Source organism: Scyliorhinus torazame, chromosome 21 (genome assembly GCF_047496885.1).
Source record: "Scyliorhinus torazame isolate Kashiwa2021f chromosome 21, sScyTor2.1, whole genome shotgun sequence".
NCBI classification, from domain to species: Eukaryota; Metazoa; Chordata; class Chondrichthyes; order Carcharhiniformes; family Scyliorhinidae; genus Scyliorhinus; species Scyliorhinus torazame.
The window spans coordinates 127767574-127791522 of NC_092727.1; the positions used below are offsets into that span (position 1 = coordinate 127767574).

At 45.9% G+C, this 23949-nt stretch overlaps 1 protein-coding gene across 4 annotated transcripts in view; it reads left to right on the forward strand.

The window, feature by feature from the left end:
* Window positions 1-23949, forward strand: part of LOC140398633 (uncharacterized) — a 77554-nt gene that overhangs the window by 8423 nt on the left and 45182 nt on the right. For all 4 annotated transcript variants that reach the window (XR_011937521.1, XM_072487525.1, XM_072487524.1 and 1 more), the window contains exons 2-6: window positions 7684-7802; window positions 12012-12142; window positions 15777-15933; window positions 19593-19736; window positions 23648-23733. Coding sequence is in view for 3 of the 4 variants with exons in the window: in XM_072487525.1 (XP_072343626.1) it covers window positions 7782-7802; window positions 12012-12142; window positions 15777-15933; window positions 19593-19736; window positions 23648-23733 (539 nt within the window). In the remaining variant the exon portion in view is untranslated. The remainder of the gene's footprint in view (window positions 1-7683; window positions 7803-12011; window positions 12143-15776; window positions 15934-19592; window positions 19737-23647; window positions 23734-23949) is intronic.

Sequence of the window (23949 nt, forward strand, 5' to 3'; positions counted from 1 at the left end):
GATATTTCCTGGCTCAGCACACCCACCTTGGGAGAAAATGCCTGCAAAGACCATTTTCATTCTGGGGGGGGGAGGGGAGGGATGTATCTGGAGTCAGGCGTGCCCTCCCACACAAACAGTCTGGGGGCACCCACAGGGGATGCTGAATACTAAGGTGAACTGTTTAAATGACCTGCATTAGCACTTTGATTTAAAATTACATATTCTGGCCCGCACTCCCTAAAATCCCATACACCCCCACGCACTCGCCATGCCCCATCTGTGCCAACTTATGCCTTTCCATCCATCTCCAATGGCTCTGCATATCCCCTATACCAACCATTGGGGAGGCAGTGATGTAGTGGTATTGTCACGAGACTAGTAATCCAGAGACACAGAGTACTGCTCTGGGGTCCCAGGTTCAAATCTCGCCCCTGCAGATGGTGAAATACGAATTCAATATAAATCTGGAATTAAAAATGTAATGATGACAATGAAACCATTGTCAATTGTCATAAAACCCAGCTGGTTCACTAATGTCCTTTAGGAAAGGAAATCTGCCGTCCTTACCTGGTCTGGCCTGTATATGATTCCAGACCCACAGCAATGTGGTTGACTCTTAACTGCCTCCTCAAGGGCAATTAGAGATGGGCAATAAACGCTGGCACCATCTGCGACGCCCACATCCCATGAACAAATTTTTAAAAACCTACGTCACTTCCATGCCCATTCGCCCAGTATACACCCTGTATAGAATCAATTAACCCTATAGTAACAATGGTATGTGGGGAAAAACTTTTTTAAAAATCACTTATTCATTTGTAAATTTAAAAAAAAAAATGCTTTTATAATAATAATAATCTTTATTGTCACAAGTAGGCTTACATTAACACTGCAATGAAGTTCCTGTGAAAAGCCGCACGGCGCTATAAAAGTTTCAATCACTCAGAGTGTTAAAGTATCAATAGCAGAAACTGCATGCACTTGACACGTCTTTATCTGGTGTAAATAATTGCAATAGACAAAATAGATCTCAGTGCAAGAGCTGTCTTAGGCACAACTGTTTCAACAAACAAATGGATGTCTGGGATTCTCTGAGATCTATTTTGTCAATTACACAATGTTTACCTACACAAGATGAAGAGGTGTCACGCTCTTGTAGTTTCTGTTATTGGTACGTTAAATATCTGGTTGATTGTCACTTCTATAGGACTGTAGTAAAAGCAATCATTTTTTAAAATGTTACAAATGAATGACATAAATTTTTTTTCCATATATGCCTCAGAAAGACAAATAAAAAGGTTTAAAAAGCGTCCAGCAAACAAAATTGATGGATTGAACTATTTATACTTCAATGAAAGAGTATTACAAATAAGGCAGTTGAGCTAAGGGCACTGATAGACACATGGCAGCAGGATGTCATTGCTATAATGGAAGCCTGGCTAAAGGAATGGCAAAATTGGCAGCTCAATATCCCTGGATATAGAGTTTTCAGGCAGGATAGAGTCAGTGACAACAATGGAGGGGCGGGCGGGGTAGCATTATTGGTTAAAGAATCAATTATGATTGTGAGAAGGGATGATATACAAACAGATTTACAAATGAGGTTTTATGGGTAAATCTTAGGAATAAAAAAGGGGCAATCACATTACTAGGAGTATACTACAGATCCCCAAATAGTGAGGGAGATAGAAGAACATATATGTAGTCAAATTTCAAGAATAAGAGGACAATAATAGCAGGAGACTTAAACTACCTCAATATCAACTGGACTTTAAACAATGTAAGGGGTGAAAAATTCATGTACTGTGTCCAGAAATTGTTCTTAAACAATACGTGACAAGCCCAATGAGTGCAAATACAATTCTGGATTTAGCCTTGAGAAATGAAGTTAGGCGAGTAGGTGAAGTGACGTCGGCGACCATATCAGGTATAGTGACCACAATTATTTTAGATTTAGTATTATTATGGAAAAGGACGGAGATAAATCAGGAGTAAATGTTTTAAACAGGAGAAGATTAAATGGAAAAAGAAAGCGTATGATAGTCACAAAAAACTCAACACTGCAGATATCCTAGAGGAGTATAGAAAGTATAGGGATCAAGTAAAAAAGGAAATAAGGAAATCAAAGTGAGGACATGAAAAAATATTAGCAAGCAAGATTAAGGAAAACCCAAAGATGTTTTACCAGTATATAAAGAGCAAAAAGATAGTTAAGAAAAAAGTGAGACCTATCAGAGATGAAGAAGAGAACTTGTGTGAAGATGCAGAAGATGGGAAGAGTTTTAAACAAATTATTTGTCTCTATATTCACAAAGGAAAGGAATGATGTGGATATAGTAATCCAAGAAGAGCAGTGTGAAATATTGGATGAAATAATCATAACAAGAGAGTAAGTATTAGAGGAATTGGAACCATGAAAGTGGATAAGTCGCCAGGGCGGGATGGATTATTTCCTAGGATTCGGAAGGAGGTCAGGGAGGAAATCGCAGATACTCTGAGGATTATTTTCCAATCTTCACTAGGCACAGGGAAGATGTCTGAGGACTGGAGGAATGCAAATGTGGTTCCGTTGTTTAAAATGTGTACGAAGGAATGGCCAAACAATTATAGTACGAAGTCTTACAACACCAGGTTAAAGTCCAACAGGTTTGTTTCGATGTCACTAGCTTTCGGAGCGCTGCTCCTTCCTCAGGTGAATGAAGAGGTCTGTTCCAGAAACACATATATAGACAAATTCAAAGATGCCAAACAATGCTAGGAATGCGAGCATTAGCAGGTGATTAAATCTTTACAGAGCCAGAGATGGGGTAACCCCAGGTTAAAGAGGTGTGAATTGTCTCAAGCCAGGACAGTTGGTAGGATTTCGCAGGCCAGATGGTGGGGGATGAATGCAATGTGACATGAATCCCAGGTCCCGGTTGAGGCCGCACTCATGTGTGCGGAACTTGGCTATAAGTTTCTGCTCGGCGATTCTGCGTTGTCGCGGGTCCTGAAGGCCGCCTTGGAGAACGCTTACCCGGAGATCAGAGGCTGAATGCCCTTGGCTGCTGAAGTGTTCCCCGACTGGAAGGGAACATTCCTGCCTGGTGATTGTTGCGCGACAGGACCCGCGACAACGCAGAATCGCCGAGCAGAAACTTATAGCCAAGTTCCGCACACATGAGTGCGGCCTCAACCGGGACCTGGGATTCATGTCACATTGCATTCATCCCCCACCATCTGGCCTGCGAAATCCTACCAACTGTCCTGGCTTGAGACAATTCACACCTCTTTAACCTGGGGTTACCCCATCTCTGGATCTGTAAAGATTTAATCACCTGCTAATGCTCGCATTCCTAGCATTGTTTGGCATCTTTGAATTTGTCTATATATGTGTTTCTGGAACAGACCTCTTCATTCACCTGAGGAAGGAGCAGCGCTCCGAAAGCTAGTGACATCGAAACAAACCTGTTGGACTTTAACCTGGTGTTGTAAGACTTCGTACTGTGCTCACCCCAGTCCAACGCCGGCATCTCCACATCATGTTAAACAATTATAGGCTGGTTAGTCTTACTTTGATGGTGGGCAAATTGTTAGATTCAATTCAGAGAGACCAGACAAACTGTCACTTAGAAAGGCATGGACTAGTCAGGGATAGTCAGCATGGCTTTGTTAAGGGAAGGTCATGCCGTACAAATTTGATTGTATTCTTTGTGGAAGTGACAAGGAAGATCGATGAGTGTAGCACAGCAGATTTGTCGACATAGATTTTAGTAAGGCGTTGGAAAAGGTCCCATATGGCAGACTGGTGAAACAAGTAAAAGCCATGGGATACAGGATAATGTGGCAAATTGGATCCAAAGTTGGTTCAGGAAACAAGGGGTAATGGTAGATGGCTGCCTTTGCGAATGGAAAGTTGTTTAAAGTGTTGTTCCACAGGGCTTGGTGTTGGGACCCCTGCTATTTCTTTTATATATTAACAATTTGGACTTGAACGTGATTGTGAAATTTGCAGGTGACACAAAAATTGGCTGTGTAATGGACAGTGTGGAGGATAGCTGTAAGCTCCAAATGACACAGAAGGATTGATGGAGTGGGCAGGAAAGTGACAGATGAAGTTTAACTCGGATAAGTGTGAGGTAATGCAGAGGTCAAAGGGAATACATAATAAATGGGAATATACAGAGAGGGGTAGATGAAGTGAGAGATCTTGGCCTGCAAGTGCACAGATCCTGACAGGTAGCAGTACAGTAGATAAGATTGTAAAAAAGGCACATGGAACACTCTCCTTCATTGGCAGAGGTATAAAATACAAAAGTAGGGTAATAATGATGGAACTGTATAAGACACTGGTGAGGCCACAACTAGGGTATTGTGCACGGTTCTGGTCACCGCATTATAGGAAGGATGTAATTGTTCTGGATAGAGTGCAGAGAAGATTTACTAGAATGTTGTCAGGGCTGGAGAATTGTAGCTATGGGGAGCGATGGGAGAGGTTAACATAGAACATACAGTGCAGAAGGAGGCCATTCGGCCCATCGAGTCTGCAAAGACCCACTTAAGACCTCATTTCCATCCTATCCCCATATCCCAATAACCCCTCCTAACCTTTTTGGACACTAAGAGCAATTTAGCATGGCCAAACCGCCTAACCTGCATGTCTTTGGACTGTGGGAGGAAACCGGAGCACCCGGAGGAAACCCACGCAGACACGGGGAGAATGTGCAGATTCCGCACAGACAGTGACCCAGCGGGGAATCGAACCTGGGACCCAGTCACTGTGAAGCCACAATGCTATTCACGGTGATACCGTGATTGAAGCAGTGAAGGCTGAGGGGTGACTTGGTTGAGGGGTGAGGGGTAGAGATAGAGTCGACAGGAGGAACCCTTTTCCCTTGGCAAAGAGTTCAAAAAATAGGGGTCATAGATTCAAGCGAAGTGGCAGAAGGATTAGAGGGGTAACCTTTTGCACAGAAAATGGTGGGTGTCAGGAATTCACTGCCTGAGTGGCTGATGGAAGCAGAGGCCCTAAACTCTTTTGAAAAGGTACCTGGATCTGCACCTTAAGGCTGCAGGGCTGTGGGCTGAGTGCTGGATGATGGGATTAGAAAAGGCATCTGGGTCGGCATGGATAAGAGGGGTCAAATAGCCCCTATCTTTGTTATGGCTCTATGCCATTTTAACTACATTGGTCCTGTTTAGATTGTATATTGACTGAATGGGCACGGAGGTTCCATATATTGGCATGGAGGGCATGAGGGGTCATTGGGGGTGGATGGATGGGCACCATCTGGCATAAGGAGCGTGGGTAGTCCCATCTAAACTTGCCTTTCAAAATGTTCCCTCATCTAGACTGGGAAATGTTCAGAATGGAGTACAGTCACAAGTGGAGTACCACAAGGATCTGTTCTGGGGCCGTTGCTGTTTGTCATTTTTATCAATGACCTAGAGGAAGGCGCAGAAGGGTGGGTGAGTAAATTTGCAGACGATACTAAAGTCGGTGGTGTTGTCGATAGTGTGGAAGGATGTAGCAGGTTACAGACGGATATAGTTAAGCTGCAGAGCTGGGCTGAGAGGTGGCAAATGGAGTTTAATGTAGAGAAGTGTGAGGTGATTCACTTTGGAAGGAATAACAGGAATGCGGAATATTTGGCTAATGGTAAAGTTCTTGAAAGTGTGGATGAGCAGAGGGATCTAGGTGTCCATGTACATAGATCCCTGAAAGTTGCCACCCAGGTTGATAGGGTTGTGAAGAAGGCCTATGGAGTGTTGGCCTTTATTGGTAGAGGGATTGAGTTCCGGAGTCGGGAGGTCATGTTGCAGCTGTACAGAACTCTGGTACGGCCGCATTTGGAGTATTGCGTACAGTTCTGGTCACCGCATTATAGGAAGGACGTGGAGGCTTTGGAGCGGGTGCAGAGGAGATTTACCAGGATGTTGCCTGGCATGGAGGGAAAATCTTATGAGGAAAGGCTGATGGACTTGAGGTTGTTTTCGTTGGAGAGAAGAAGGTTAAGAGGAGACTTAATAGAGGCATACAAAATGATCAGGGGGTTGGATAGGGTGGACAGTGAGAGCCTTCTCCCACGGATGGATATGGCTGGCACGAGGGGACATAACTTTAAACTGAGGGGTCATAGATATAGGACAGAGGTCAGAGGTAGGTTCTTTACGCAAAGAGTAGTGAGGCCGTGGAATGCCCTACCTGCTACAGTAGTGAACTCGCCAACATTGAGGGCATTTAAAAGTTTATTGGATAAACATATGGATGATAATGGCATAGTGTAGGTTAGATGGCTTTTGTTTCGGTGCAACATCGTGGGCCGAAGGGCCTGTACTGCGCTGTATTGTTCTATGTTCTATGTTCTATGTAGACTATGGTTCATGACATCATTGAGGGCCGTCAACCAGGACTCCTTGAAAAGCCGGCTGTGCTCCATGAAAATTGCAGGAAACTATGAGATGCCAATCTCCGCAATGGAATGGCCAGGTTGGGAGTATGGGAAGCAAACTCTTGACCTGCAGAAGCTAGCACTCTTATCCCATGCTGATGTAAATTGGGGGCACTGGGTGCGAGACTGGGAATCCCAGAATAGGGCCCGGCCCACCATTTCTAAAGGTCCACACAGTTTCCCTGTCTACACAAATCCAGCCCAGTATCTCTGCGTCAGTTTCCCATTTAGTATAATATTTATCCGTTGTGAGTACCTGTTCATTTAATGATTCGGGCTGGGTTTTCTTTATGTCTGCTTGCTGGACGAATATCAAGGGTCAAAGTCCTGGAACCTTCTTCCTAACATCAGTGTGGGTCGACCTGCACCATCTGGACTGCAGTGGTTCAGGAAAGTCGCTCACCACACCCTCTCCAGGGCAATTAGGGGTGGACAATAAATTCTAGCCGAGCCAGTGATGTCCATATCCAGTGAAATCATTAAAATTGTATTTGATACAGCAGCACAGTGATTACATTAGTGAGCTAGTGGGCAGGATTTAATAATAATCTTTGTTAGTGTCAGAAGTAGGCTTACATTAACAATGCAATTAAATTACAGTGAAAAGTCCCTAGTTGCCACACTCCGGCGCCTGTCCGGGTACACTGAGGGATAATTCAGAATGTCCAATTCACCTAACAGCATGCCTTTCGGGACTCGTGCGAGGAAACCGGAGCACCCGGAGGAAAACCACGCAGACACAGAGAGACCGTGCAGACTCCACACAGACAGTGACCCAAGTGGGAATCGAACCCAGGACTCTGGTGCTGTGAAGGAACAGTGATAACCACTATGCTGCCGTGCCATATTTTCAGACTTCTCATCGCTCCCTGGCAAAAAGGCGTAGCTTATCCACCCTCCCTGGCAAAGTTATGATGGCCTACCCATCCCCACTCATTGTCTTAGATCCATTTAATCAATTGCACAATAGTTTTCTGTATAAGATAAAGAGGTGTCAAGTGCTTGTAGTTGCAGCTATTGATACTTTAAAACTCTGAATGATTGACACTTTTATGGCACGGTCGTAAAACCTGCCAAACAGCCATTTAACACTCAGAGGGTGTTTAAATGTCTCTGGGCAAGCCTTCCATTCCTCCCCCAATTCGGCAGTCCCCCCCAGACAGCAGTTAAATGATCAGTCTTCTGGTCCGAGGGAAAACAATTGCTGAAGCCAGATCTCAGGTTTGAAATTATTAATTGAACTAGCATCTACTGCTGTTATCTTTTCTAGTTCGTCGTGCAGCCATTCAGTTTGGGTTGAAAGAGGTGGGTGATGATGAAGAATGGACTCTGTTCTGGACTGACTACTCAGTCTCATTGGATAAAGCCATGGAACTGAAACGCTACCAGGTAATTAGTCAGACGTTGACCTGATAAGGAGAAGTTACTATTTCCCACCAGGGAAATCTCACCCAACATGGGGATAAGGGTTTTTTTTCAGCTTGGTGACCTTTAACCAATGGAGTTCAATTTTAAAAAAAATAATTTTTAAAAAATTCTCCTTTTTCACATTTTCTCCCACATTTACATCCATCAACAATAAACAATAATCAGCAAGATATGTCAGTGCCCATAATAACAATGATCCCATCTACCCACCAACCCCCAAACCTTAACCCGCATGTTTACATAAACAAATGGCAAAAAGGAATCAGGGATTACCTGTAGTCACCCTTAATCTTACACAGCTCCCCCCCCCCCCCCCCAGGTCTCCAGCTCCTCCTGTCCACTGCCTCTTGTAAAACTCCTCCTCCCAACCTCGGTTCCTTCCCCCCAACTTTCCACCCCGGCTAGACCACTCGGACCCTGTTCTGCCAGGCTCCGATGGCCGCAGCCCCCCCCCCCCCACCTCACTCCCGTTCACTGGCCGGCTTAAACCGGCCAGCGTGGAGGCCCCCACCCGGGTCCTTTTCCCACTTGCCCGGCCCTAGGAAAGCCCAAAGATCCCCTTTTAGCACACAAACCCCGCATATCCACCTACACCCCAAAGAGCCCTCATTTCGCGTGAAAGTCCCGTCCCTTCCCTTGTCCAAATATATACGACATTGGCTCCTTTAATCTCTACACCCGCGCGCAGTGATACAAAAAAGAAGAAAATACAGTCATGAGGTTACATCGGCACATGGCCATTCCTCAATTTGTCAGTTCTGCCACAGTCCTTCTGCTTTCGCAAACTCCTCCGCTGCTTCCGCCATTCCAAAATAAAAGTCCCTGAGCTTGTAAGTCACCCTCAGCTTCGCTGGATATACAATGCCGCACCGCACCTTGCTAATGTACAGTGCCCTCTTCACCCGGTTGAAGGCAGCCCGCCTCCTTGCCAGCTCCACCGTAAAGTCCTGGTATACACGTAAACCAGCTCCAGCCCACTGCACCACCCGCTTCTGCTTGGCCCAGCTCAGGACCTTCTCCTTCACCCTGTACCTACGGAAGCACATAGTCACTGCCCTAGGCGACTCACTCGCCTTTGGTACAGGCCTCCACGACCGATGAGCCCGATCCAGTTCATATCGAGAGGGATCCTCCCCCTCCCCCAATAATTTTGCCAGCATTGCGGCAAAGTACTCAGTCGGCTTTGGTCCTTCAACTCCTTTGGGCAGCCCCACAATCCTCAAATTCTGTCGCCTGGATCTGTTTTCCAAGTCTTCCATTTTTCCTCGCAGATCCTTGTTAGTATCCATCACCTTCCGCATCTCTTTCCCCATCGAGGCAAGTTGATCACCGTGCTGCAATAACGTCCCCTCCACTTCCTTCAGCGCCTCCCCTTGCTCTCGCACCTCCGCCACTGCGCTCGCCACCTCCGTCGTCACCGGGGCAATCGCCTCCTCCACCAGCACACTCAAAACCTCCCTCATCTCCTTCCTCACCGTCTCCATGCATTTCGCAATCTGCGCCAACTGCTTTTCGAATTCCGCAGCCATCACCTTAGTTATTTCTTCAGCTGTAAGCAGTGCGGCCTTCCCTGGTGCTCCAGCCTCCATTTTTCCTGGTGACCCTGCGGTGACCTTTCCACTCCCCGACGGACCTCCTGCTGTTTTTATTCCGGCCGTTTTCTTGCTCACCCTCGACATTTTTCTTTGTTCCTTTTTTCCTCCTGTGTCTTCACTGTGCCTCCTCCGTGCCTTCTCCCTTCTTCTGCCGCCTCCGCGGACCCTGGGACCGGGCTTAAAGCCCCGAAAATGCCGTTGCCGACCGGGAGCCCTCCATTGTGCGGCCGCCTCCCGCCCGCCGTCACCGGAAGTCACCAATGGAGTTCCATAAGGATCAGTGCTGGGACTGCAACTGTTTATAATATATATGAATGACTTGGAGGAAGGATGCAAATGTACTGTAGCCAGCTTTGCAGCCGACACAAAAATAATTGGAAAGGCATGTTAGGAGATTAACACAAACAGTTTCCAAGGAGATATTGATAGGTTAAGTAAAAAGTTGGCAAATGGAGTATAATGTCAGAAAATGTGAAGTGGTTCGTTTTGGAAGAGAGAACAAAGAACAGAAATGTAGAAAAACTGCAGAAAGTTCCAGCACAAAGGGACTTGGGGGTACTTGTGCACGAAATACAGAAAGCGAGCACACAGGTAAAGCAGGTAATTGGGAAGGCTAAAGGAATATTGACCCTTATTTCAAAGTGGTTGGTGTATAAGAGTCGGGAAGTCTTGCTCCAACTGTACAAGGACTGGTGAGATCACATCTGGAGTACTGTGAGCAGCTTGGGTTCCCTTATTTAAATACAGATAGATATGGGGGTGGATTCTCCATTGCCCGACATCGCGATCGGGAGTCCCGATTGGGCGGAGAATGGAGCGTCCCCTGAAAAACATGCTCCAATCCCCCGCTGCCCCCCCCCCCCCCCCCCCCCGCCCACACCGGCGGGAGGATACAAATCATCAATATAATATGAAGGGCTAGAAGCCCGATTCACCATCCTCTGTTGTACCTGACCCCCACAGTGGAAAATCCACTGGGCATGTTTTGGTGCAAGTTTGCCCAGGTATAGTCCTGACGTGCTGGACCCCAAGGTGGGTCAATGGGGTCAGTGCATAACTGAGCTGCCTCCCAAAATCAACTGAAAGTTTCCCCTCCCCCAAAATGCAAATCCTGCCCCCCCCCCCCCCCCCACCGCTGAGAAGTAAGGGCACCTCACCAAGGGAATAATGGTTCACGCTCCCCCCCACAGCTTGCACGCATGAGGGTGACCCAACCTCCTCCCCATGGACCTCAATGACCCACCCAGTAGCTAAGTGCTTTCTGCTGTGAATAATAGTAAGTAAAACCACTTAGCTCCTTTTGATGTGGTAAGGAGCTGTCAATTATAGCAAGAGTGTTCATAAACATTGTGCTTAGCATCAAAGCAGGGTACTTGAGATGCATTCAAGCATGAATGGAAAGAAATATAAACAATCCACCAAGCATTTGATTCTGGATTGATAAAACTGTCAATCACTGGCTAGTGCAATGTATTGCTGTGTGAAATTGTATGGGAATTTTGCATTTGAAAGGCTGCCGGGGGATTTGAAATCTTTTGTGGGGACGGGGCCTTGTGTATACTTAAGGCTGAGATAGATAGGTTCATGATCAGTAAGGGAATCAAGGCTAACGGGGAAAGTGGACGGGAGGAATGTCGGATCAGCCATGATCCGATTCAGCAGTGCAGCAGGCTCAAGAAGGAGCTGAACAGCCTATTCCTGTTCCTGATTCTTCCAGTCCATTTAAATTTCAGTAAATGAATGGTTCAGTTAATAAATGCAACAACGGCATGGCGTTGAATATTAGCGGTGGTTTTATTGGTAGCACTTTTTACCTCTTAAGACAAAATTTTGTGGGTTCAAATCCCGCTCCAGAGGCACGAGCACAGAACCAGCTGCACATTCCCACTGCCAGGACTGAGGAAGTGCTGTATTGTTGGACAGCTGTCAGGGCGGCATGGTGGTGCAGAGGTTAGCACTGCTGCCTCACAGCGCCGAGGTCCCAGGTTCGATCCTGGCTCTGGGTCACTGTCTGTGTGGAGTTTGCACATTCTCCCCGTGTTTGCGTGGGTTTCGCCCCCACATTCCAAAGATGTGCAGGGTAGGTGGATTGGCCACGCTAAATTGCATCTTAGTTGGAAAAAATGAATTGGGTACTCTAAATTTAAAAAAAAAGAAAAGTAAAATTGTTGGAGTGCTGTCTTTGGGTTGAGAAGTTAAATCAAGTCCTTATTCAGGCAGATGTTAAAGATCCTGCGCACTTTTTAGAGAAGAGCAGGGCTGTTCTTCCTGCTGAAAAGATAATCCTCAATCTAATAATCAAAACAAACAGATTATCGAGTCAGTTTGTGGGAGTTTGCTGTGCACAAATTGACTGCTGCACTTCCTCCGATGCAAAGTACTTAACTGGACTCAGTTCCTGATGAGTCGGCTCTTGGTGAAGTACTGGAAGGCAGTCAGCAGCTATAGGACCATTCACCAGAATTAGTCAATGCCTTCAAGAAAGTAGAGCAAAAACTAGAAACCAATAAATGACGAGTATTACACACAACCTGTGCACAGCCAATGAGGACTGCTGATCTTTTTTCTTGTGCAGAAAATTAATCATTTTCCCGGGATGAATGAGATCTGCAGGAAGGATTTGCTGGCTCGCAACCTAAACAGGATGTTAAAACTATACCCAAAGGATTACAACATTTTCCCCAAAACGTGGTGTCTACCATCTGAGTAAGTTCAACATGAGCCAAGGAGTGAAACTACTTCATGACACAGTAATAATAACCTAAATCTATAGACAGAACGTGGAAACAAACATTGAGCAATGCAAAGGTTTAGCAGCTGGATTACCTCTGGCTCAAGTTCAAATGGAATTATGATGTTGTCCTTAAAGATTCCAAGTATTAGGGGCAGCATGGTGGCACAGTGGTTGGCACTGCTGCCTCACAGCGCTGAGGTCCCAGGTTCGATCCCGGCTGTGGGTCACTGTCTGGGTGGAGTACATTCTCCCCGTGTTTGCGTGGGTTTTGCCGCCACAACCGAAAATGATGTGCAGGGTAGGTAAATTGGCCACGCTAAATTGACCCTTTATTGGAAAAAATTAATTGGGTACTCGAAATTTATAAAAACAAAGATTCCAAGTATTTGGAATGTCTGAGGCTAGTTCCATTTCGATAAGAGTCTCTAATCAAAACAAAATCACAATCTTACTCCGAGGGTCATCAGCTGGGTATTGTGGGAGCTGGAAAACAAATGATCATACTGATGCCGTAAGGATGCTCTCTATGGTCGTGGCTAGCGAGCATCGTTCAGATAGATGAGGAAAGTATCACTTACCTGACATCTAATCTGGCTAGTTGCCACGACTAGCATTCCTGGCCTTGAAACGCGCCCCCTTCATTTCTCGCAAAGGCCTGATGCCTTCCCGCTCTAAAAGCCCGAGCCTTACCTTTGTCCAGGATCCATTACTGTCCTTCCCAGACCTGTTTGCAGTGCTGGCAGGGCCTAATCAAGAGGCCTTGTGCTGATGCATTTGCTGGATTGGCTGTCAGCTCTTAAGGATGTGATTCTTCCCACTGAAAGACAGAAGTATCGGCCGCCCTCATCGTGTTATTGCTGCGGGGCAGCCTTTTTCCGAACTGATTTTTGTAATGAATTAGAGCGGCAAGCAATACTCCCCACCCCCACCCAATAAAATTCAGCCCTTTGCATTAATTGGACATTAACTGGAAATTCATTTGTGACCCCAAAATAGACAGACACTGATACTGTGGTTGTTGTGCGAGGAGGTGTACACTTGTAATGTGTAACTGAAACTAAATGTCTATAAAACTGTGTAAAGATTGGCTCCTGTTTACCATCTGTCTTTCAGCCTCAAGTGCATTGTTCCACCAAACTCGTCTTGACCTTCCACTCTCATTACATTCAAATTTAAACAGCCTGTCTCACTGATTCATCCTTCACCAATTCCTCAAACCTGTTAGACTCCTCACTTTCCCATTTCTTCTCCTGCAATCTGTAGGGATTTTAATTCCCTCCCTGAGCACAGTTGCTTCACAGCTGCAGGGTCCCAGGTTCGATTCCAGGCGAGGGTCATTGTCTGTGTGGGGGCAGCACGGTAGCATAGTGATTAGCACAGTTGCTTCACAGCTCCAGGGTTCCAGGTTCGATTCCCGGCTTGGGTCACTCTGTATGGAGTCTGCACGTTCTCCCCGTGTCTGCGTGGGTTTCCTCCGGGTGCTCCGGTTTCCTCCCACAGTCCAAAGATGTGCAGGTTAGGTGGATTGGCCATTCTAAATTGCCCTTAGTGTCCACAATGGTTAGGTTGCGTTACGGGGATAAAGGGAATAGGGTGCAGGCATGGGACCCTGTAGGGTGCTCTTTCCAAGGCCTGGTGCAGACTCGATGGGCCGAATGGCCTCCTTCTGCACTGTAAATTCTATGATTCAATGATTCTTCCTTTAAGGTGCTTCTTACACCTACCTCTATGACCAAGCTTTTGTCTACCTGCCCTAATGTTGCCTGATGGAGCTCGCTGTCCAATTTTGTTTGATAACGCTCTCCTACATGGATATTGTTGCTATTGTTTTAAAACCAAAGCGTAGAACAATTTGCCCATTCCATTTTGATTTGCCTGAGCTTCTCTCTTCCCATCAGTCTGGGTTGGACCATGTCCCACAGTTCAACAGGGCTATTTTGATTTTCAGCGGAGATGCAAAATGGAGGGGCTGGATAGTAAATCAGCCCATTGTACACACCACCTGAACACCATGGAAAATCTATTTGGAGGTTTGTACAATGCATGATAATCTGAAATCAAAAATTTCAAATCATCACCCAAAAGAAAAATTACTGCGATGACCTTTATCACTATTTCACCTCTGAGCTACCAAAATTTGAAGTGTAAGAGTAAATATTCAGAGCTTTGACTGAGATCCCTGTGCTGGTTAATAACTTAGGGGTGTGATAGGACTTGGAGTAAACAGTCTATTTCACAGCAGGGTCTATTTACTCAGCGAAGAACAAAACAAAAAAGTCTATTTACAGAATCTATTTTAAAGTGTCTCTAAAACTGCAGCATTCAGAACCAGTGAACTTTTCCCAATAAGAAAAGGGTGATTTCTCAAATGTAGCGAATGGACAATGTAGAGCTACAACCCTAGAGCTGTTGGGTGGAATTGCACGGATCACATCTTTTACATAGAAAATTTAGTTGTCTGGAGTATCCTGTGCTTTGTGCAGCTGAACCTTCCGGATGCAAGTCAGCCTTGGCAGTTATCTATGTACCCACTAAAACTCTATCAAAGACCCCAGATGATGAACATTATCATCTTTGCCTCTGAAAACGAACAACAACAGCAAATTTATAGCACAGGAGACCATTCAGCCCATTGTGTCGGGCACAAAGAAAGAACTACCCAGCCTAATCCTCTTTTTTGCGCATTGGCTGGTGCCTTGTCAGTTACTTCAAGTGCACATCCAAGTCATTTTAAAATGCGATCAGAGTTTTTGCCTCTACCACCGTTTTCAGGAAGTGAGTTCCAGACCCCACCACCCTCTGGGTAGGACCATTTCTCCTCAACTCCTCTCTAATCCTTCTTTCCATTACTTTAAATCTATGCTCTTGGTTATTAACATCTTACAAGGCGATGTCTTTAGGATCTGCTCCACAAAAGCCAGGCTGACACCCCCAGGTCAATGTACAAATACCCCTGCACTGTCAGAGGTTCCGGGCAGGATTCTACGCTGTGAGTCCGCCTCACTAACGTTGTCAGGGAGGATGGAGAATTTGGAACTCAGCCAAATCTCCATTCAGTGCAGCAGCGGTAATGCAGAATCCCGCCTGCGTGAAGAAACAGAGAATCCAAGTCTCTGGGCGGGTTTCTCTGTTTAACAATGCCGGAATCGTGAATCGCGATCGGGCGGAGAATCAGGCGTCAGCAGAAAATCAAGGTGGGTGCCCAACAGAGCGCCATGCGCTCGATGTCTGTTGCCTCAATGGCGGCGTGGATGCATTCCACACCCCGCACTGGCATGGGTATACAAAAGGTACAGTAGCATTCGTTAACTTATCATTAACAGGTCCGGCCCGGTAGTCTCTGGCCTCCCACGGATGTTCCGCCTCCGCCAGGCAGAAAAGAGGCTGGCGCGGTTCACTTGTGGTGTTTTAAAACGGGGACTGGGTGCTGTGGCTTCTGAGGGAGAGAGGAGATAAGTGTCCAAAACTGCAACAGTGGGCTGACAGTTATGCTGTTGGCAGTAGATTGCTTTTGCATCTTGTGGTTGTGAAAAGTGGTGTAGAAATGCAAGTTTTTCATCTTATATGTTATTCTCTATTTTGACTGAAAAATACTTCTTTCGACAGTTACCATGAGTTTATGGTCTATAGCAGAGCAAGGAAATCCAAGACCTTTATTTGCAAACCTGATTCTGAATGTCAGGGACGTGGCATCTTTTTGACCAAGAACACCAGTGAAGTTAAACCAGGGGAAGACATGGTTTGCCAGGTGTACATTCCAAAGGTATTTTATCCTGTGCCACTGTTGCCTGTTAGATCAACGTTACTATATGAACATTCATAAAGGAAAATTCTAACTTTATGATATTAGTTTGAATATCATATTCAAACTAGGGCTGGTTTAGCACAGGGCTAAATCGCTGGCTTAGAAAGCAGACCAAGGCAGGTCAGCAGCACGGTTCAATTCCTGTACCAGGCTCCCCGAACAGGCGCCGGAATGTGGCGACTAGGGGCTTTTCACAGTAACTTAATTTGAAGCCTACTTGTGACAATAAGCGATTTTCATTTAATTCATTTCAACAAAGAACTCCACTATAAACATGTGACAAGAGGGCTGAAAAATGTCATTGCTGGGACTATGCCATTAACATGGTACCATATCAGCTCCTGTGAGAGGCAAAGGCAACACAGACAAACCTGCAGCCAGCTCAGGGAACACTTTGGGAAATTGCTCCCCGATTCTCTACGAGAATCTGGAAAAACCCAGAGTCTGGGGTTGACATGATTCATCAAAACACAACCTGCAAGCAATTTACCCCAATATCTGGAAGCATGTTCTTTTTAATGGACTGCAGTGACTCACTCCATGCACACCACATATCTCAGAGTAATAGCTCTTCATGAATATAAATTCTTTCCTGGCATTTTTACTTATGGATTTTGCACACATGTCCTTGAATCTTACAAACACTTTCAAGTAATCTATCTTCACACACGAACAGACTCAAAAACAGCTTCTTCCTCGCTGTTACCAGACTCCTAAACAACCCTCTTATGGACTAACCTCATTAACGCTATACCCCCGATGCCGGTGCTGTGTAGTTACATTGTGCACCTTGTGTTGCCCTTTTATGTATTTTCTTTTATTTCCTTTTCTTCTCATGTACTTAATGATCTGTTGAGCAGCTCACAGAAAAATACTTTTCACTGTACCTCGGTGCACGTGGCAATAAACAAATCCAAATTTATGTGACAAATCCCATCTTGATTTCAAGTTAGATCCTGACTTAGTCTGGAGGTGTAAAATTAGCCCATTTACATCTCTCCCCATTTTTATGCTACTTGACCTTTCGGCCCAAGGAAATTCACACCATATATTCCTCCCTGTTAACATGAAAATTAAAGGGCATACTGTGGCTCAGTGGTTAGCACTGCTGCCTCACAGCGCCAAGGCCCCCGGGTCACTGTCCATGTGGAGTTACACATTCACCCCGTGTCTGCGTGGGTCTCACCCCCACAACTCAAAGATGTACAGGTTAGGTGGATTGGCTAGGCTAAATTGCCCCTTAATTGGATAAAAGAATTGGGTACTCTAAATTTAAAAAAAAAAAACATGAAAATTAAAGTTTCAAGGTGTCTAAGCATTATTTATGTACCTTAAAGAATCATTAATCAATTAAAATAGTAACAGAAGTAGGCCATTCAGCCCCTCAAGCCTGTCCCGCCATTTAATGAGATCATGGCTGATCTGTGGTCTAGCTCCATAAACCTGCCTTTGACCCATATCCCTTAATATATTTAACAAAAATCTATCTATATCAGATTTAAAATTAACAACTGATCTAGCTTCAACTTTGTGGGAGAGAGTTCCAAACCTCTACCACCCATTGAGTGGAGACGTTCTTCCGAACATCTCTCCTGAACGGCCTGGCCCTAATTTTTAGACTATGCCCCCGAGTTTTAGAATTTCCAATCAGTGATAATACTTTGGGCTGGATTCTTCCGCTCTGCCTGCCGCAAGATCACCAGAGGCGGGACGTGGACCATGTTAAAGTCCATTGACCTCCGTCGGGAATTTCGGGTCGCCGGGTGGGCGGGTGCGGCTGGAGAATCCCGCCCATTATTTTTATCTATCCTTACCCTGTTAATATCTTAAATACTTTGATCAGATCACCCTTAACCTAAATTCTAGCGAAATCAAGCCTAATTTGTGTAATCACTCCACAAAACCTACTCCAGTATGATTTTTGTAAACTCATGTTGCACTCCCTCACAAAATATCCTTCCTAAACACCTTAGGTGCCCAAAACGGCTCACAGTGACTCCAAGTGGGGTCTGACCAGGGTTTTGTGCTGCTGCAGCATAACCTCTGTGTCTTTATACTCCAACCCTCGAGATATAAAGGCGAGCATTCTATTAAATGTTTTGATTATTTTCTGTACTTGTTCCTGGGATTTTAAGGATCTCTACACCTGAACCCCCAAGTCTCTTTGAGCATCCACTCTACCTAACTTCTTTCCATTTTGAAAGTACTCTGCTCTATCCTATTGTTCCAAAATGGATAACTTCACACTTGCTTACATTGAATTCCATCTGCCACAATTTTGCCCATTCACCTAGTCTGACAGTATATCCTTGCAATGTTATGCTATCATCTAGGCTGTTTACAATGCCACCTAACTTTGTATCATCAACAATTAAGTTTTTAATACAACGATTACCAAAGTCTCTTTTTAAAATTTAGAGTACCCAATATTTTTTCCAATTAAAGGGCAATTTAGTGTGGCCAATCCACCTATTCTGCACATCTTTGGGTTATGGGGGTGAGACCCACGCAGACACGGGGTCTGTGTGCAAACTCCACACAGGCAGTGACCCGGGGCCAGGTTCGAACCCGGGTCCTCAGCGCCATAGGCTGCAGTGCTAACCACTGCACTGCTGTGCCTCCCCACTTACCGAAGTCTTGCAAGTGTATTCAAATAAACAGAGATAAAAAATACTACCTTTTAAAAGAAGAAAATCACTGGAAGACAACAGAGAAATTCTGGTTGCAATTTTGCTGTCATTTTGTACCAGGGCTAGGATAAGAAACTCGCATGTTTCGGGAGTCGAGTCATTATGGTGAGCCCAGTGGTGTTCAGTCACAGCAATCAAAAGACAAGTATAAACGGTTGAGGAAATTTGGGGATAGCATAATTATCATGATTATATATTTGAGCCTGAGTTTTCTTTTCTTGATTTTCATGTCAGATATTTGCCTTGTTCCTTGATTGCTTGTGTCTCAATTTCCATCCCTTTTGGCAGTTTCTAATTGAACTAAACATTAACAAAATGGGGAATTGGGGTCACCAAGTTGAAGCCAGAATTTGGCTTGGCTGTGATGCCCTGTGTGGCTGCATATCTATCCTGTTTACTGCCCAGGCCTCATGCATGAAAGGGTAGCATCACTTGGTTGACATAACCCAGTGGGACTTTCTACATACATGGTTTGCCAGGTGTACTTTCCAGAGGTATTGTAGTCTGTGCCACACTGTTTCATGTTATATATTAATGTTAATATATGGACATTTGTAAAGGAAAATTCTTGACATTATTTGAAGCTCCACTATAAACATTTGACAAGATGGGTGAAAAAGCCATTGCTAGGACTTTGCCACTATCATGGCACCACATCATCTTCTGTGAGAGGCAAAAATGATACAGACAAAACATGTAGGCAGCAACGACTGCCACAACCCCCACTGCCACCAGATACTGTGACCAATGTTCCTTCTAAGATGCAAAAGTGCGCATCTATGCAGCAATCTAAATGTCCAACAAATGGGGCAGACAGAGCAAACAAAAATTCACGGGACTATTGACCATAGGCCCACTACTTTTAAAGATACAGCAGCAATGGTTAACTTTTACAGTGCATACAATCACCTTCTACTTCCTGTGCAGCCATTCATCTTGGATGGGTTCAAGTTTGACCTCAGACTCTACGTTTTGATTACGTCCTGTGACCCCTTACGAATATATTTCTACGATGAGGGACTGATCCGTTTTGCCACCACAAAGTATTCTGAACCCACTGACAAGAATCTCGTAAGTAGCCCTGTCGGTTCATTAGAAAGACATTAAAGTGTTTTAAACTTGCTTTAAAGAAATATAATTGGTTATTTTTCCGAGGGATTATTTTAACCCAATTTGTCGGGTGTCAATCCCAAACGTTAGGTGAAATGTTGGTTTTGCACCTTCAAAAAGGCTGCCAATCCTTGAGGACTCTCCTGAAGTCTCCAGGAATTGAAGTTAGATAACCCGGACTCTGCTGTGAAAGAGTGTTAAAACGGAATTTTGTGCTTTAATCCTATTTTGAACATTTTTGTTTATTAGTCGTGGTAATATCAGAGATTGTAGAAAAATGCTGTTTGACCGGGCAGTGTATTGAGAAGCAGGAAGCCAGGTGATGAAAGCTCTGGGATTATTTCAAGCCAGAGATGCAATCAGGCAGCCCACCCAATGCTAGTGTTCCTTGAATTCAAGGAACAAGATTGGTAACTAATCAACTCCACCTTTCATTTATTATTGAATTTACAGTGCAGAAGGAGGCCATTCGGCCCATCGAGTCTGCACCGGCTCTTGGAAAGAGCACCCTACCCAAGGTCAACACCTCCACCCTATCCCCATAACCCAGTAACCCCACCCAACACTAAGGGCAATTTTGGACACTATGGGCAATTTATCACGGCCAATCCACCTAACCTGCACATCTTTGGACTGTGGGAGGAAACCGGAGCACCCGGAGGAAACCCACGCACACACGGGGAGGATGTGCAGACTCCGCACAGACAGTGACCCAAGCCGGGAATCGAACCTGGGACCCTGGAACTGTGAAGCAATTGTGCTATCCACAATGCTACTGTGCTGCCCATTTGCACTTTTTAAAGATGGGAATACATTAAATAACTGTTTTCGTGCTTGGGAGGATTTAAACAAAGTAGCAACCAGGGTTCCCAGCCAAGTGGTTTCAATGCAATGTTCCTGTGTGGGAATAGAATTAAGCTTGGCTCTGATGCATCTTATGGTAAACCAACCTGTCAGTACTCACAGAAGAGTGGATAGAATAAGGAACATCAAAGAATGACAAAAAGATTACTAAGGAGGGAAAAAGTAGAGCATGGTGAAAGTTAGCTAGAAATATAGAAATAGACTGTGAGAGTTTCTATACTGATTGAAACAAGGTGCGAAATTCTCCGGTATCGGCGCGATGTCCGCCGACCGGCGCCCAAAACAGCGCAAATCAGTCGGGCATCGCGCCACCCCAAAGGTGCGGAATCCTCCGCATCTTGGGGGGCCGAGCCCCAACGTTAAGGGGCTAGGCCCACGCCGGACTAATTTCCGCCCCGCCAGCTGCCGGAAAAGGCCTTTGGTGCCCCGCCAGCTGGCGCGGAAATGACATCTCTGGGCGGCGCATGCGCGGGAGCGTTAGCGGGCGCTCACGGCATCCCCACGCATGCGCTGTGGAGGGAGTCTCTTCCGCCTCCGCCATGGTGGAGATCGTGGCGAAGGCGGAAGGAAAAGAGTGCCCCCACGCCACAGGCCCGCCCGCGGTTCGGTGGGCCCCGATCGCGGGCCAGGCCACTGTGGGGGCACCCCCTGGGGCCAGATCGTCCCGCGCCCCCCCCAGGATCCCAGAGCCCGCCTGCGCCGCCTTGTCCCGCCGGTAAGGTACGTGGTTTAATCTACGCCGGCGGGACAGGCATTCTAGCAGCGGGACTTCGGCCCATCCGGGCCAGAGAATCGCGGGGGGGCCTGCCAACCGGCGCGGCGCGATTCCCGCCCCCGCCGAATCTCTGGTGCCGGAGAATTCGGCAAACGGCGGGGGGCGGGATTCACGCCAGCCCCCGGCGATTCTCCGACCCGGCGGGGGGTCGGAGAATCTTGCCCAAGGAAAGAGTTAACAAAGTGGGTGTTGGTCCTATAGAAAGTGAGTCTGGGGAGATAATAGTGGGAAATAAAGGATGGCACATGAATTTTGCACCGGTCTTAACTATAGAGGGTATCAGTAACATCCTAGAAATAGCTGTAAATCAGGAAATGGACGGGAGGGAGGAACTCAGGAAAATCACATCACCAGAGAATGATACTGAGTAAATTGTTGGAGTTGCGGCTGTCAGATCGTAGGTTCTGATGGATTTCATCTTAGGGTCTTAAAAGAAGCAGCTAGTGAGATAGTTGATGCATTGGCTTTAATTATCCAAAATTCCCTTGATTCGGGGAAGGTGCCATTGGATTGGAAAATAGAAAATCGAACTTCTTGTTCAAAAAGGGAAGGCGAGGGAAAGCAAGAAACTACAGGTTGTATCGGCTGGTGTTTAAAAGAGTCAGAGTAACATTGGAATATATGAGATCTTGAGGTGTCTCGACAGGATGGATGTGGAAAGAATGTTTCCTTTTCTGGGAGAACCTAGAACTAGGGGTCACTGTTTAAAAATAAGAGGTGACACAAGTAAGGCAGTGTTGAAAATAATGTTTTTTTCTCAGATGGTAGAGATTTGTTGGAACTCCCTTCCTCAAAAGGCAGTGGAAGCAGATGGCACGATCTACCAGCCTCATTGCACCCGACCCGGGCCTCTTGTGAGATTTACAATGCTCGTTGGTACCCTGGCCTGGGAACTGCCAGGGTGCTAGGCTGGCAGTGTCACGGTGCCTGTGTGCCAGGTTTCCCTCACTGGGGATCGGGGTCGACAGCATCCTGCCCTTATGAGGTGGGATGTTTAGGCAGGTGGTGGGGGGGAGGGGTTGGGGGGCTCGAGCAGCCCTAATTGGTAGGTTGGGGCATGAGGGTGGCATCTGCAGACCACGGGGGTTGCGGGGGCGGGGGGGGGGGGGGGGGAGGTTGAGAGATCGGGGCACATCTCTTCCTGCACTGGTGAACTAAGCTCGTTAATGCGGGAAATGAGTCTAAGTGTGTCCTCGGTGGGCCGTTCCTCACCGAGGCCTAAAGAGAAGTAGAATCCTGTTTAATTGCAGGGCCGTTCTTGGCGCTGCAAGTGTCGGGAAACACCCCACTAAACGCATCCAAAACAGTACTCTTTTTTTCCTATTAAATTGAGCCCAGAGTTTTTGATAAGCAAGAAGGTGAAAGATTACAGTCAAATCAGCCATGATCTTATTGAATGGTGGAGCATTCTTGATGGGCCGAGTGGCCTTCTCCTTATCCTAACTCGTGTGCTTGTGCGTTTGTACAGATGGGAAAGTGTCCACTTGATTGAGAAATTCAAGGGTGGCTGGGGACATTGGAAGTGTCATTCCTTTCCAGCACATTGGGTGTCATCTGTGACTCAGAGAGTAGCACTCTTGCTGGTGTTCAAGGCCCATTCCAGAACTGAGGTAAAGCAGGCTAATTATCGAATCGTGCAGTACAGAAGGAGGCCATTCAGCCCATCTAACATTCCCAGTGCAATACCGAGGGAATGCTGCAGTGTTGGCAGTTCTACATTTTGGTTGAAACATAAAACTAAGGCCCTGCCTACTCCTCAGGTGGATATAAAAGATCCCATGGCATCATTCAAAGTAAAGCAGGGGGAGTTTATCTAGTGTCCTGGTCAATACTTACCTTCAAGCAACATCACTAAAACAGATTGTCTGATCATTACCTCATTGCTGTTTATGGGAGCTTGCTGTGAACAAATTGGCTGCGCATTTTCCTGCCTTAAGACATTGGCAACACTCAAAAGTACTTAATTGTTTGTAAAGTGCTTTGGGAGGTCATAAAAGGAGGTACAAAACCCCAACTTTTCTACCTACTGTTTATTCCCAAGCTACTCGTGCCTGGGTACCTGTCAGTCTACTTATCCTCTTTGCTCATAGCATAACTGTTGTGAATGTTTTGGTAACCATTGCATGGCTACACTCCACGTCGCTGCTTGCTGTGGTGGTTGCAATTCAATATAATTATTGAAGGTGACATCGCTGAAAGAGAGACCAAACCTTTTGCCTTCTGTTGCTCACAGGAGGATATCTGTATGCACCTCACCAACTACTCGATCAACAAGCACAGCAAGAACTTCGTTCGAGATGAAACCAAAGGTAGTAAAAGGTGAGACGCACAGCAGCAGAGTACCTGTAGGTGGCTTCCTCGTGGTGCAAAATGGGCATGTCCTTTGTAAAAGGGAAGTAGATGTGGAAGGTGGTCAGTGCAGCAAGGAGAGATAGTACAGCCCTTATTCCATTATCACAATAGCGCATTACCTCCTCCTGTTCCCCCTCTTTTTTTAAGACGTTTATTTTTTTCCCCTTTTTAGGTCTCTCTTTG